We start from the raw sequence: 15,980 nt of genomic DNA, 5'->3' as shown, positions 1-15,980 counted from the left end.
GTGCCAGTTATAATACAGGGCAGTCTGGTTTCCACAGTCAGTACATCTCCCCTCATTTATGAATTAATTAATTCACAAACAGTTTGGCCATAAAGTGACGTCAAACCCAGGCTGCCACAAACAGTTAAACTGAGTGCGATTAGATCATCGATACAGCGGCTAGCACCCTAAACACCCTTTTTAAAGTTTCCAGCTCCTCTGCCTTGAGGCCTGGAAGGAAAGCAGTTGTGCATTAACCAGAACATCATGACAAAACTACTGCTGAAAATTAGCCCTCTCTATACTTACTGTAACTATAGAGTATTTGCAACCCTTATTCCAAAAAAGTTGGGACGTTGTGCAAAACATAAATAAAAACAGAATGCAATGATTTGTAAATCCTTTTTGACTGATATCAATAGAATATAATACACATGCAAGATATTTAATGCTCAGACTTTATTGTTTTTTGTAAATATACACTCATTCTGAATTTGATGCCTGCAAGACATTCCAAAAAAGTTGGGACAGGAATGTGTTTACCACCGTGTTACATCATTCTTTCCTTTAAGATCACTCAGTAAGTGTTTGGAAACTGAGGACAATGAATGTTGAAGTTCTGAAAGTGAAATTATTTCCTATTCTTGCTTGATATTTGACTTGTGTTGCTCAACAGTCTGTCGTACTTCGCGCTTCGTAACACGCCACACATTTTCAATGGGAGTCAGGTCTGGACTCCAGACAGGCCATTCTGGTACCGTCACTCTTTTTCTATGAAGCCACAGTGTCTCATTGTCTTGCTAGAATAAGCAGGGACGTCCCTGAAAAAGACATTGTCCGGATGGCAGCATATGTTGCTCCAAAACCTACTGTATATGTACCTTACAGCATTGGTGATGCCTTCACAGATGTTCAAGTTACCCATGATGCTATGGGCACTAACAAATCCCCATACCATCACAGATGCTGGCTTTGAACTTTAAGCTGGTAACAATCTGGATGGTCCTTTTCCTCGTAAGCCACGAGGACACGACATCCATGATTTCCAAAAACAATTTGAAATGTGGACTGTGGAGAAATCCCTACATTCCTTGCAACTGTGATTTGAAAAAGGTTGTTTAAATCTGTTGGACATTTTCTCACAAAGTGACCATCCTTGCTTATGAGCCATCCTTTCAAACCCGCCCATAATACCAGTTAACCTCTGGAATTATTGAAACAGGTGTTTTTTTGAGCATTCAGCAATGCCCCCTGTCTTTTGTTGCACCTGTTTATAAGTTTATCACTTTTCTGGAGGTTTTTTTTTTTTTTTAAATTTATTTATTTATTTATTTTTGTTTGTTTGTTTTTCTTGTTTTTATTTTTTTTTTATTATTTTTTTTTTTTCTCTGTTTTTTTTTTGTGTGTCTGTTTTTGTAACTAGTACTGACTGCCATCGGACTCTATAAGTGTCCCTCTTTACATGAAATACAAAACCCGGACATTCATGTATCTATTTAAAGAGAATTGTAATGAAGTCAACAATGAATAAGTTGTTGTAGTGGCATTGAAAAACAATAAAAAATGTTAATCGAAAAAAAAACAATTCAGTTGTAGGTCAGAAGGGATGTTCAAATCATTGCATTGTTTTTATTTACATTTTACACAGTGTGCCAACTTTTTTGGTATTGGGGTTGCCTTTTAGATTAAACGTTTTTTTTTTTTTTCAAGGGTTTTGTTTCAACTGTAACGGCAATAAAATGATTCACTCGTTGTGGAGACATTACGTCCCCACCACTTTCAGTCTGTCCTCAGTTATACCTCAAGCACTAACCTCATTAAATCCCTATTACCTCACTGAAATAAGAGCTGAATAATGTGTCAGCCCACTGTGGTAAAGTCCTCACAGGCCTTGCTGCCATGGAGTTGACAGGGAATATATCTGCCATGAAGCTGCTGTGATGGATTCTAATCAAATATAAAGATGTGCTGATAAAGTCTAACTGAGTAAAGGAGGGTAGGAGCTAATGGGTTTGTATCGGTGCTGCACGTAACCCACAGGGAGGATGTTATCTATTTGATGGCCACAATTCATGCATTAGCAGTCCAGCCATCCATATCCAGAGGTAACTGTTTGAAAAACATTCTCGACTTGAATCCATTCTCAGTCTCTAGATGGCTGCAAGCCAATCCACTCCACTGCATGGCACAGGCCTTAGACAATGAGAGAGTAATGTGTTATGTAGTACATAACTCTGCCAGCAGGGGGCTCTCTAGCCTTGACTATACATGTGGGGATATAAGCCTGTAAGCCCCGGCTGTCATCAGCAGCTGATCCAAATTATATGTACTGATGATGTTTACCAGCCTGTTCCAGCCTCCCTTCCAGCCTGTTTACTTTCCATTAGAGCCAAATTGACACCTTCCATTTGCAGGATCGAAGAGGCACCCAGTTTCAGCTGTGTGTGGCCTGTTTTTAACCCCCCTCCCACAGTCTGTTAACTGAGCCTTTCCTGAGCTCCTCTTTTAGCTCAGACCTCTCACTGTGATATAAGTTACAGATGTAGCAGCATGGGCTGAATCCCTCCACTGGAATCAGATTAATAATACATGACAGTGTTGGAGTCAATCGACAAGCACTCTGAGGGGCTGAGATCTGAGACGGAGCTGAATGAAAGAGGCTGATGTGTAATTCATGGGCTTGTTAGACTGGGATTTGTGGCTTTCTCTCATTCACTGTCTGATGTTGTCCCCATTTTGATTTGGTGGTATTTAGTTCCCCATTTAAACTCTCATTATTTCCTCCCCGTCTCTTACACTTTTTATCCATTTGCCCAATCCAGCCTCCTTCCCAGTTCACGGCTGGGTGCCGCCCTCTCCGGCCCGCCTGTCTCTGAGTTCAGTCGACGAGACCACAGAGGGTTCAGAAACGACGTCTGGCTCCAGAGCTGGAGACGAGCACCAGTGGATGGTGAGTTAGAATCAAAGTCGGCATCAGAGTCGGTCCTTTGCGTCATGTGAACACTCAGCGGTCCCACTGGTGATGACAGTGCACTGCAAAATGATTCATCTTCCCAAGTCACTTTCATCTATTATTGAGTCCTTGTTAGAGGATTTCAACCTCTTTCAAATACTCTCTGGAAATGAGCGTCAGTATTTTTTCAGAAGACATAATGTGACAGATTGATGCACTAGATTCTAGAAAGATTACACTTGATTTAAGAAAGTCCTCTAAACAAGTCAAAATGATCTTCTTTCATGTCACCACAAGGTCAATATAGGAACTGCTCTGGAGCTTTCAGTTATATCACATGATCTTCATCAGCAGATGGAGTTTGCCCTGTAGTCATGGAACTGTAAATGTTGAAATTGAGCGCTTTAAAGGCTTCTCATCTATATTGGCTTAAAAACAAAAGTTCAAAGTTCATTTTTAATCTTGGAAACAACAGTTGACTGTACCTATAGTATAGCTTTCAGTCACATGATGTTTGTCACTTCAGCTTTAAAGTCAAAATGGACAAAAGGTTCTGAAAGTGATTTGAACATCTACAATTCCATGACCCTACCTGTCCGTCAAATAGTGTGTGCCATACTGTGATGTCCTCCTAATCACAGGACTGCAACAAGATCTACTAAAGCAGGAGTGTCAAACTAATTTTAGTACATGGGCCACATACATCCCACTTTGATCTCACGTGAGCCGGACCAGTAAAACCATTGCAGAATAACCTATACATAACAACACCTCCAAATTTTGAAGATGATGAAGCCCAAGATGTCTTAAGAAAAATAATATGTATGTTTCCCCCACATTCAGTCAGGCTACTGCTCACTGTCATTACATATGCATTTTTCCACACATTTCTACTCCTGTGTATTAACAATGGCATATCACACCAAACTACAGTGGACGCTGTTGAGGAAGCAGGTTAAGTTATTCAATACAATTCAATTCATACTTTATTAAAGACACATCTCAAGGAGAGGTCCATAGCACCATAAGAGCAAGACAAACAACATACACAATTAAAAAAATTTTAAAAAAGAAAAAAGTTATCCCTGGCCCTACAAAGCATTTACAAACCTAAAGTTTCAGCAGTGACTTATCCACAGGCTCCCACCAGTACTGTTTTAAGTCTGATGCTGATTCTTTTGAACTGAACAACTGTGCAAACTGGTCACTTTACTCAAGTATTTTCTTTTTTTGAAATGAAAATCGATGCCGCATACATGCCGTACACATATATAGGATGTAAACCTGCATTATTGGCTTCTTTGGCCATTTTGGGACAAGCTTATAAACAATACAGTGACATATTGTCACCTTATAAAGGTACTGGTTAAAGGAGCTGTATGTAAGAATGTGGCCAAAACAGTTACTGCACTCAAATTCAAAATACTGCCGTGAGTCGTGTCCGCCCCCCCTCCCCTACAGATTCGAGGTTGCTGGACAGCGGCACACTGGAGACTGATTTGTTTGCCCACGGGCGTCCTTGCTCTTCGGTTTTCCAGTGGACTGTTCGAGCAAGTCCGGCTTCTCTGCTGCTAACGCTGCTGCCGGGATACAGCTGAGGAGCCAGCTGCTAATGCTATGTACCGGGACACTGCTAATGCTGCTTGCCGTGCTGCTGTAGCTCAGTTGTAACTGTAACTGATGCTGAGACTCTACTGACTGTGTGACTGGTAGACGGCGGTGGGTGGCGCAACAGGCCAAAACACAAATTCAAAACATAAACATGATTTGCGGAACGCAAAAAAATTTTTTAGATGCGAATATTCTGGCTGTACTATTGTTGTCGGTGAGATCAGTATGTTATATGAACATTATTCCTTAGTCTCTGTGACATATTAGGAGGATTTTACGACCATTTGCTTTAGATTTCTTACATATAGCTCCTTTAATGTTGATACGTGCCTATTTACACATGAAGCAGACACAGAAACATCAACATTCATTTGAAGTCATGTTTGTGTTCACCTGATGAATAAAGTCAAATATTCACCCTCATTTTATCCCTCTTTTGGTCGCCACAAACTCCTGGTGCAAATATCTTACTCTTTATTTGATAGATGTTCTCTAACACTTTGTGTGCTGATTGATGCTGGGCAGGAAATACTCTGTCAGATACAACTATTACCAGCATGCAGGGTTTCTCAACAATGTTAAGAAGCAAGCTGAGAGCATAAGTGATCTCATATGGAGACACTTCTTTGTTTGAAGGGGGAAAGGATGGAATCTCATTCATTCTTATGTGTCTGATATTTCACTTTTCTTGTGCTCTTGTGTTGTTGCTAATTTGTGTTAGCTATTTTTTAGCATATAAATCTTATCTTAAAATATATTCTCGATACATTGTCCTAAAAAGGCTTATAGTGGAACATATAAAACAGTGTTCATATAGACTTACATTTTGTGGTGCACTGTTTTGCCTTTGAGATTTCAAAGTGTTACAAGCTGTTATTTGACATCTATCTGTCTACTGCTCACTATAGAGTAAACTACTGAGCGGACTCACTGATAAATCTCCTCTCTTCTTCTGCTGTGGGCTGTGTTCAGGAGGAGTTCAGCCACCCTGTGGAAAGTCTCGCCTTAACAGTGGATGAGGTCATCAACGTGCGCAGAGTGCTGGTAAAAGCAGAGATGGAGAAGTTTCTTCAGAGCAAAGAGCTCTACAATAATCTGAAGAAAGGCAAGGTAACAGAGTGGAACTTCCCTTGTTGCTGTTTCTCACTGTGCTGTGTTTACAGTAAATGGACTCAGTAACTTTGTGTGTGTGTGTGTGTGTGTGTGTGTGTTTTCTCAGGTTTGTTGCTGCTGCAGAGTGAAATTCCCTCTCTTCTCATGGCCATCTACCTGCTTACTGTGTAAAAGGTATCACATACATTTTTTGAATCCACATTTACCTTTAAATCCTACCTGATGTTTGTTCTTGACCACATGAAAGTCTACATGATTTTGGGGTGAACTGCCCTTTTGAGCTATGGTGATCTGAAATTGACAGTTTTAATATTGGAGTTGAGTACCCAAGCTGATTATTGTTAGTGATCTTGATACTCCGCCCAGTTAACCCCACAGATCTATCATGGTCATTTTATTACTTTAGCTAGTAAAAAACAGTTTACCTTTTACAACATTCAGGAATACAGGTGTGTTGATTCATTTGTGTTTCTCTTATAGATCTGTCTGTGGCTCTTGCAGTGCAAAGGTAACTTTAATTACTCACAGTCTGAGTGTAATGATGGCAACCATCAAGGTTTTTTTTGCTTTATTTTTATTTTCAGTATGGTCCTGTGCTTATTTGGCTCTTTATTGCTTTGTAAAACAACATCAGGACTTTAAATGTGATACTGTACCACTTGTTAACACTTTTATTATTTCAGTTTGTCAAGTACATCATTCAGTAAAGTGGCTGGTATTTCTGTTGACGTCAGTTCTTCTGTTGTTCTTTTGTTGGTTTTGATTTGTTGCCTCAGTCCCAGACCGTGTCGGATGTTTGGTTCTGTGCTCTGTAGGTTTGAGATTTAGGTTGTTTGGATTTGGTGTGTTTTTTATTATTATAAATGATGTGTGTTGTGTTGTTTGTTGGGGTGCCGTGAGTCATTTGTGTTTTGTGACATTATTGTGGTTTGAAATATATGTTTGGCCATGGTTATATGCTGTGTACATGTGAAGTCCTGAGTGTTTGTGTATTTGAATCTGTTGGCTTGGACTTGGAGACTCTGTAAATACTTAAATGAAGTATTTTGTCATCAAGTCTGTCTTTTCATAATGCCGTTCTGTTTCTCTTCTCTTTTCTGTCTCATTGTTTTTTTCTCTCATGCTTCTTCCTGTGCTCCAGATGAAGATTCCCTCAAAGAAGATGGCCCATATTCCTGTGTACACTGTAGGCTTCCATAGCACTCCAAAGAACACTGGACACAAAAGCCAAGTCTATAAGTGAGTCTGTGTTTATCTATAGAGACTGTTAGAGCCTTTTGGTGATTTATAATTTAAACATAAAAGGTGACCTAAAATGAGAGATTTATACATAAATGAACCAAAAAAGTCTCTGACGTGAACAGTGATCAGTAAAAATATATTTTTGTAATCAAAACCAATGCAGATTTTGAAAGGTCTTAGCCTAGACAGCAGAATGGTTTAAAAGATTGCTCAGTCCATGCATTAGACACTTAAGTTTAGATCAATTGTACTCAACCTTTTTTGTGACAGGGACCCCTAAATTGATACACATGAGGTCATGGACCCCCATTTGATAAGATTTAGCTTCAGGGACCTCCATCTGAAAAGATTTTTGATGTTATATATGATTAAAACCAGAGTTCTTTTGCTGTTATCTACAGCTTATGAGATATTCATACAGGAAGTGGAACCTATGATCAGAGTAGTCACTCATGTGACTTTTACTCACATCAGGCTCACTTCTATAGTGAATAAAATAGGGAAATTAAACTATTTCCCTTTTTTCTGGGGACTGCCGTGAACTCTCTGGGGGTCACCAGTCCCCTGGTTGAAAACTACTTTTACGTTACGTATGTGTAGATGGCGCAAATATATCTCAGAGGTTTCAAGTAAGCCGAATTGGAAAGTCAAGACAATGGGTCTCATTCATGAAACATGAGCAGAAGGAATTTGTGTGTAAACTGTTCGCAGATGGAAATTTACGTGCATGTCCACATTCATCAATATTTTAGTAGCTCCGATCTTTTCATAGCTACTAACAAAATCTACTCCCGCTCCTGACCGCTCGTAGTGCTTGTGTAAATTTAGTAAAGCACATAAATATTGCTTGTCACTACTGGAAATTACAATTTTAATTCGTATTGTGCTCTGTTATGTACACAATACACAGATGCCTTTGAAACACGTAATCTAAACATGACAAAATATTAAAAATATAACACATTTAGTTAAATTAGTTGGCAATTAGCAGGTTTAAGATCCAGATTAGGTTTATGATTGTGAATTATCTATGTAAATTGACTCAATAGATTACACGTTCTCTCTAGCTACATGTTGAATGATGGTAATAAAAATATCCGTAAGGACAGCCAGATCACAGCCTCTTTGGCCTTGGTGCCTGGGTTCAGCAGAGGCAGCAGGAGCAGGAGCAGCAGGTGGTGGAGCCACGAAGGAGCACGCACCAGCTGAAAGAATTATTTGAGACAACACGTTTTTTTTTTTGTTTGTTTTGTTTTGTTTTGTGGCTTTTTGATCATTTGAATGAATAAATCTGATTTGAAAAATGTTTAATTTACGTTGTATAAAACAGAGCTTTAGGCTATTAAGATTAATAATTTGAAGACGATGCATACAAACTGCTGTAGGTTATATGTTATCCGTATCATTTGTTAAAATAAATGTTAAATAGCTCTACATTCCGACAGCCATCACCGATTTAGAGTTTATCCATTACGCACAAAACATCTCTGGCTTCCCGTTCCCACTTCTGTTCCCTCTTCTGTTTGTTTGGTGACCGCTGTATTTTTGTGTGTGTGCTTATGCGTTTCTTTGCCTCCAGTTTCATATCAAAGCATTTACGCTTCACCTCTGACATTGTTCTTTGTACCACGGAGACAACATTAACAGCATCTGTTACCTCCCTCCAGGCCTTCTCTTTGCCTGTCCCTGTCACACCACTACTAACTGAAGAAAATAAAATGTTTTTTCTTAAGTCCACTTCACCCCTAAATTATTTCGATCTCCGCTTCGGAAAAACTCTTTTTCATTCTCTCTCTCTCTCTTTCTTTGCGCCATGACTGACAGGTCGACTGGATGCACCTACACCTCCTTATATGGTGGTCATTGGATATTCATGGGCAGGGATTTATGCTAATTGCTGATTACCGGGAGCGCGCTGTCACTTTACGATGGATTGGCATTCATGATCATACACACATGTTTACGATCAAATCTGAGTTTCCCGCCGTGTTCCTGAATCCAGAGTAGGGTTTTAGTAGAGTAGGCTTTTATGTGCAAATCTACACACAGATTTACTCACTTTTCATGAATGAGACCCATTGTATTTTTGCCACACACAATTTTTATTTTTATTTTTTTTATTATTTTATTTTAAGAAATATCACAATCTAAGAGTCAGTTTGTCATGAGGCTCATTTGATCACATTCATACTCCTCAGAGGGTGCACCCTTTTGATTTTGGATTCTCAATTGGTCCAAAATGGTGCCTTCTTTTTTCAGATTTCAGCATTTCAGACATCATATATCATAATTCAATGGACAACTAGCATTTAATTTGTATATTCATGTTCCCAAGGGGATACATCTTTAGATTTCTATGACCTTTTCTCTAGAATCGCCATCATGACAGACCAACACTAGTAGGGCTCTCACAAGATTTCTTAAAGCACAGCTGTGTTTAATGTCAGCATGCTAACATGCTCACAATGACAATGCTAAAATGCTGGTGTTTAGCAGGTGTTAAGTATACCATGTTTACAATATTAGTTTAGCGTGCTAGCTTTCTAGCATTTGGTAATTAGCACTAATTAGTCATCCATCCATTACTTTTGAATGTGTTTGGTCATAAACTAAAGTACAGGACAAATAGCAGTTTTGTTGGGATGATGGTGCTCGAGGAAAGTCAGAGGAACACCTAAGTTATTACAGTTCGTCCTGAGGGGGACATGAATGTCTGTACCAAATGTCATAGCAATCCATCCAACAGTCGTCAAAACGAAAAAACCTCATGGTGGCACTAAAGAAAAGTCAGGGGATCAGGCAAGTCATTAGGTGTCATTACCTGAGGAAGACTGGTACAAAATTAAGTTGCAATCCATCCTGTAGTTGCTGAGATATTTCAGTCTAGACCCAAGTGACGGATCGACAGACCAACGTTGATATTCCTAGAACTAATACTGTGGCTAAAAATGAAAATAATCTGTATGCAATGTTGATATTTTAAAATGGTGAGGTGTAATGAAAATATCAGCCATAAAAGCACTTCGTCTTCCTTTTCTTCTTCTAACATACAGTATATGTGACTATTTACTGTGATGCTAAGGAGGTTATCTGAGGTCAGTGCAACTGATTAGCCTTTTTGTGTGTCATTTCCAAAGTTCACTCAAGGTAAAGTTGACTTGCCATTTGGATGGACTCTTAGCTTGTGACACAGAGACTGTGACCCAGTTTCCCCAGAGTCCTCTCAGCCAATCACTACGCTTGTTCAATCCAAGGACACATTCACAGCTAGAGTTAAGAACACAGGTTAAATCTATTTAAGTCTGCCCCTCCCTCAAGCCACTGATTGCTAACCTTTTCCAACCTAAGCAGAAACAGCCTCTGTGCTTACCTCAACCAATTGCAGCGTGCCTACTCAATCCAATCACCCCCCTCCATCCCTTTGTTATATAATCAGAGCAGTGCCTCGAAGCAGCCATTATGTAATAATTACCCAGCTGTCATTAATATCCTCACTCCTCGTGCCTGTGTGAAGACAGACGTGGAAGTGAGAGTAAGAGGTGGACGGAAAGAGAGACGGTGCGACACTGAGTTGGAGAGAGAGGAGAGTGTAGTGCTGATCCGCTGTCTTATACCTGTCATCACTACGCGTCCAACCGTGCAGCTATAGTAGGTTTTATAACAGCTAATGTTAGCATTATTTTAATCAGCAAAGACAACCTTAAGCTTTTTATTAGTGACTGTGATGGTTTCACCCCACTCTTTTTTTTCTTTTCTTTGTTGCACAATCTATCATGCTGTGTTTGTATTAAATAAGCTTAGAAAGGCAAACAAGATAAAGCCTAGCTTCATTTTTCCAGCTGCTCAGCTGATTAACTGTGAGTAATGGGTTACACTATGTGTCTGTTTATCTTTTGAAAGGTCAATATTAATCAGTTTGTATGCCATTTTAAAATGCTGCCACAAGAAAGATATTAAATTATAGGTGGGACAATTCATTCAGTGAGGAAGAGAACAGACTGTGACTGTATAACAAGTGCAAAGACAAATGTGAAGTTAGGGTAATGTTTAAATCTCCCATTGATGGTCATCATAATCTGAGAAAATTATATTTATTTACACATAACAGGAAAACGAAACCAAATGTAACATAATGGAACTAAGTAGATGTAGTGTAGTGGCACAATGGTTACACTAATAGGGCCGTCTCTTTTCATAGGATACTTAATCCTTAATCCCTAGACGACTCCAGCAATATAATATTTGTATTACAGTATTAGTACTTTCATAGAGTTGGGGGGACTCAAAAGAAACAGGTTTAAAAAATAAGATGGTAAAAATTAAAACAACAGAAACAAAGATATCCTGACTTTTAGTCCCTAGTAGGACTCAAACCTTAAAAATGCTATTTTCCATTTATTAACTGGACAGCATCGTTTTGATAAGACTCAGTCACACCAGAGAGAGGCACAGCTGAGTTTATCCATGCATCCTTAAGAAGACGTTAAGAAGCTAGCTACAGTCCAATGCCCTTTTGGCCATTCTGAGGTATAAAAGTGACACTGCTGAACTCTGGCAGTGACAGATGGCTGACAGAGCTTAGATTCAAGATTGCACAAAGGTGGACGATGTTTGATAAGGCATGGGGACAAGTATGGAGACATTCAAGTGGTCTATGGGAGGAAGTGTGGGATGAAGGATCACATATATTAGGTGGTAGCTGTATGTGTTTATTTGTATTACAAACTTTTTCTTCCTTACTTTTTTATTGTTTTGCCCTCTTGCTTTTTAACTACCTCGCCCATTAATGTGGATAAAAGCCACCAAATAATTGTAATTTCATGTTCTGTTATGCTGCTGTAATGCAGTCATTTGGAGAACAATTAGATTACTTTTATCTACCAATGTGGACGGTATCTAACAATATATTGCAATAAAATATTCGGAAGAACAAGAAGAAGCCAGCTCCTGTAGCTCAATCACTACCTGGCAGTGTTGGGGTCCTTGTTACTCATAAAAGTAACCTATTACACATTACTTGTCACTATTAACAAAAAAACCCCCAATTTATTCCTTTAATTAATTACGCCCTGTTGAAAATAACTTATTGCATTCATTTTGCGTTACTCTGCAATATTGCCTAAAATACATTGACTCATAGCTACTTGCACTAATTGCAGTTAACAACATAATGTTAAACACCACATACACCCACATTTCGGCACAAAACAAGTATCACGAGAATCGGGATGGCACTGCAGTGGACTATAACTGACTCACAATAACATCTATATACATATGTAAAAGAGGTTGGCCTTCCTAACACCGCACAGTGCAAATATGATATACATTATTATTATTATTATTATTATTATTATTATATACAAATATTACCTCAAAATAACATATCACTAGGCCTGAGTAAAATAAAGCAAGAAACTAGCCTAACACCTTTAGATGACTAGAGAATTACAAGGGAAAAAAGTGTTTAAATGGCATATAAATTGCATTTAACAACCGAGCTGCACTCACACTCACTCGAGTTGCTCACTCACCAACCATAACTTTATAGTATTACTTTATTAGTCCAGTTTATTTGACTTGCTTATAATAAAAACAGTGGTTATACATTATGAGGTGGAGATCCTTTGGTGGAGATCATTTGATGATGCCTTTTTCTAACCGCTCATTATGCAGATAATTGAAGAACTTTTTAACATGTTACTGTAATCGGCTTACTTTGTAACGCAGTGCTTTAATCACTTACTGCAATCGTGTTACTTTACATTACCCCCGACACTGCTAACTGGACAGTAAGTTAACAGTTTATGCAAGAGATGTACATCACTATTGACTCTTATCTCATGAATGTCTTTAAACTGGGCCTCTTTTTGTGGAGCACTTTATATTCCCAACAGAGGAGTGTTAAATAAAAGTTGATGATTTAATGCAGCTGATTGTCTATAATAGTTTCCTCTGTTTTAGACTCTTTTGTTTTCCATTACCTGAAAGGTCAGCATTGTTAAGACAATTTTCTGTTGGTGATAGCACAACTTTATATGTCTGATTTTACCAAAGTTGAACTAAAGGTGAGAGATTTAAGCATTTTGCACTACGTCGCAGTGAGTTGCTTTCACTGAGATGAAATTATTTTCCTCTAAACCTATTCTGTTTTAAATGCATTATGATATGTCCATTAAATCTTATTTTATTATACTTAGATTAAAGCTGCTAAGTCAGATCCCTGCTGTGATTTTTTTTTCAGACATTGATATCAGTCAGAAATAACAGTAAAACTTAATTTCATCAAGTGTGCTACACCATTGTATTCATACTCATGCACTGTATTCATTCATACAAAACCTTCAAATCCACAACCTACAACCCTACAAATCCAATCCTTCCTGTCCCCTTGCAGGTCCCTGCGCACCTTATCCCGCCGCTCAGTGGAGGAGGAGTTCCCCCACCTGTACGCTCACGGCTGCACGCTGCGCGACATCTGCGCTGAATGCACCAAATTCGTGGCTGATGTCATTTCCTCGAGCCGCCGGAGTCTAGACATCCTCAACAACACTCCCAAGAAGGAGGCCAAAGCTGCTGCTGCCCCTCAGAGACCACCGCTGCAACGTCAATCACACCTCGAGACTTGCCCTCAACCACACCCTCCCCAGCCTCACCCTCAGTGTCACCCTCCACCTCACCCACAGTCACAGTGTCAACCCTCGCTCTCTTCCCAGTCCCATTATCAACAGCAGCGGCTTCATGCATCATCGCCGTCTCTGTCGCCGCACTTCCACACCAAGACGATCAACAACATGAATCAATGACTGACTTTTTATCCCTTTCTGCCCACACACACTCCCGAATGAGTCGAGCTCCTGCACTGCACTGTTCACACACACATGCACAGAAAGAGTAGGGTTCTTATAGGGTTCTGGTGGTTACATGCACGTCAGTGATGACTCAAAACAGCCATTGGACTGGTTCAAACACATAAATGAGAATACATATTCCAGTGAGGGTCCTAGGGAGGGAGTATTAAGTGCGTTATTACTGTAACAGTTATGCGATGATATATACAGATAAAAAACTTTTTTCTGGAGCTGTATAGAACCCTTTTTAGTAAGAATCTAGTGACTCTAAACCACCACCACCTCACCCATTATCCACTTCCCAACTACATCATCTTCCATATCCCAGCATCTCACCCAGCAGATGTACACACACGCATACAGAGCCCCGCTTGTCACTTTATAAGGTTTGAATAAGAAGCAGTTCTGTCTGTATCTGTCTCATCTACAGCACCATGACTTCACTCCCTGACGCTCACAGCTGCTGGGAGGCAGGCGTATGGGAGTAGAGAGCAGATGAGGAAAGTACTGACGGTTGTTGGAGTATACACTGTGTGAGAGAGGGTGGAGGTGGTGTTGGGTGGTGGTGGTTTGAGAGGGGGACAAACGCTGCGCAGCATAGAGTCAACATGTAACCCTAGCATTTTAGCTCTCTGTGGTTGCCTTGTTTTTGTCATGAATGTAACTTAGAGACACAGAATCAGAATTGTAAAACGATAAGCTTGTACACAGCATAGTAACATTTATTTTTAATCATCCAAAAAGGGATTTGTAACAAGCGGCTGCTGCATAATGAGGCCTCTTGCATTTTAGACATGCTTGTAAAGTCCCAGGTACAGCTGGACGAGATATAACAGCGGCGACACTGTGAATGTATCAGGGTGAAGCTGCAGACTGCACCTTTAACTGACGCAGCATGACGATGCTGATGTGAAGCGAGCAGATGAAACTCCCACCTCTCTCACTCCCCATGGACGCTTGCAATCTGCTCTGGTTTTGTAAACACTAAGTAAACCTCAACTGCAATAAAATCTAATGACAAACAAGACCAGTGCTGCCTCTGAGTTTTACTGTTTGCATGCTGTGTTCAGCTGTTCTGTGTGGCCACATAACAGCCTCTGTGGTCACAGGGCTGCACTTCATGAATAAATACAAACATGATGTCCATTTCCTTTTTTACTGTCTTGGAAGAAAAATCCAATTGGAACATATTAAATATGCAAAAGTAATAACGCTCTCTGGAGGGATGATTAAAACAAAAGCATTTTGTTTGTACATACAAAGCCATTTGTAATCAAAGCAATCAGATAGAGGAACTAAGCAGGGAAGATGGCTTGATTATAAACTAGGTCATATTTAGATACACAATATACACTCATTGGACACTTTATTAAGTACACCTTGCTACTACAGGGTTGGACCCCCTTTTGCTTTCAGAAGTGCCTTAATTCTTGGTGGCATAGATTCAACAAGGTGCTGAAAACATTCCTCAGAGATTTTGGTCCATATTGACATGATAGCAGATTTGTCGGCTGCACATCTATGATGTGAATCTCCCCTTCCACCACATCCCAAAGGTGCTCTATTGGATTGAGATCTGGTGACTGTGGAGGCCATTGGAGTTCAGTGAACTCATTGTCATGTTCAAGAAACCAGTTTGAGATGATCTGAGCTTTGTGACATGGTGCGTTATCCTGCTGGAAGTAGCCATCAGAAGATGGGTACACTGTGGTCATAAATGGACGGACACGGTCAGCAACAATACTCAGGTAGGCTGTGGTGTTTAAACGATGCCCGGTTGGTACTAAGGGGCCCAAAGTGTGCTGAGAAAATATTCCCCACACCATTACACCACCACCACCAGCCTGAACCATTGATACAAAGCAGGATGGATCCATGCTTTCATGTTGTTTACGGCGAATTCTGACCCTACCATCTGAATGACGCAGCAGAAATTAAGACTCATCAAACCAGGTAACGTATTTCCAATCTTCTATTGTCTGATCTTCTGGGGCCGTATTCCTAAAGATTCTTAGGGCAAAGAGTTGCTCCTAGCGGCCAAATACTAAGAAAATTCTTAGAATCATGATGTTTTCTAAGAATTTCCCCTCAAAGTTAAGAGTAGATCCTGGTAAAGATAAAAGGTATTCCTAAAGAATCTTAGCTCTTAAGAGAGCTCCTAAGGTGAGATCTGTTAAGAGCAGGGAGGAGGACTTTTAAGAGGCTTAGGAGTTACTTTTATTCTCATTGAC

General features: G+C 39.7%; 1 protein-coding gene across 1 annotated transcript in view; it reads left to right on the top strand.

The window, feature by feature from the left end:
- spire2 (spire-type actin nucleation factor 2) overlaps positions 1–14,776 on the top strand; it is a 50,341-nt gene extending 35,565 nt beyond the window's left edge. Inside the window, exons 10-15 of the mRNA XM_049573716.1 lie at positions 2,802–2,929; positions 5,516–5,653; positions 5,763–5,830; positions 6,137–6,164; positions 6,798–6,895; positions 13,296–14,776. Of these exons, the coding sequence (XP_049429673.1) occupies positions 2,802–2,929; positions 5,516–5,653; positions 5,763–5,830; positions 6,137–6,164; positions 6,798–6,895; positions 13,296–13,704 (869 nt within the window). The 3' untranslated portion in view covers positions 13,705–14,776. The remainder of the gene's footprint in view (positions 1–2,801; positions 2,930–5,515; positions 5,654–5,762; positions 5,831–6,136; positions 6,165–6,797; positions 6,896–13,295) is intronic.
- The last annotated feature ends 1,204 nt before the right edge of the window (positions 14,777–15,980 follow it).

Source organism: Epinephelus fuscoguttatus, linkage group LG4 (genome assembly GCF_011397635.1).
Source record: "Epinephelus fuscoguttatus linkage group LG4, E.fuscoguttatus.final_Chr_v1".
Lineage (NCBI taxonomy): Eukaryota > Metazoa > Chordata > Actinopteri > Perciformes > Serranidae > Epinephelus > Epinephelus fuscoguttatus.
This window is presented reverse-complemented; position numbering and strand designations above follow the sequence as displayed.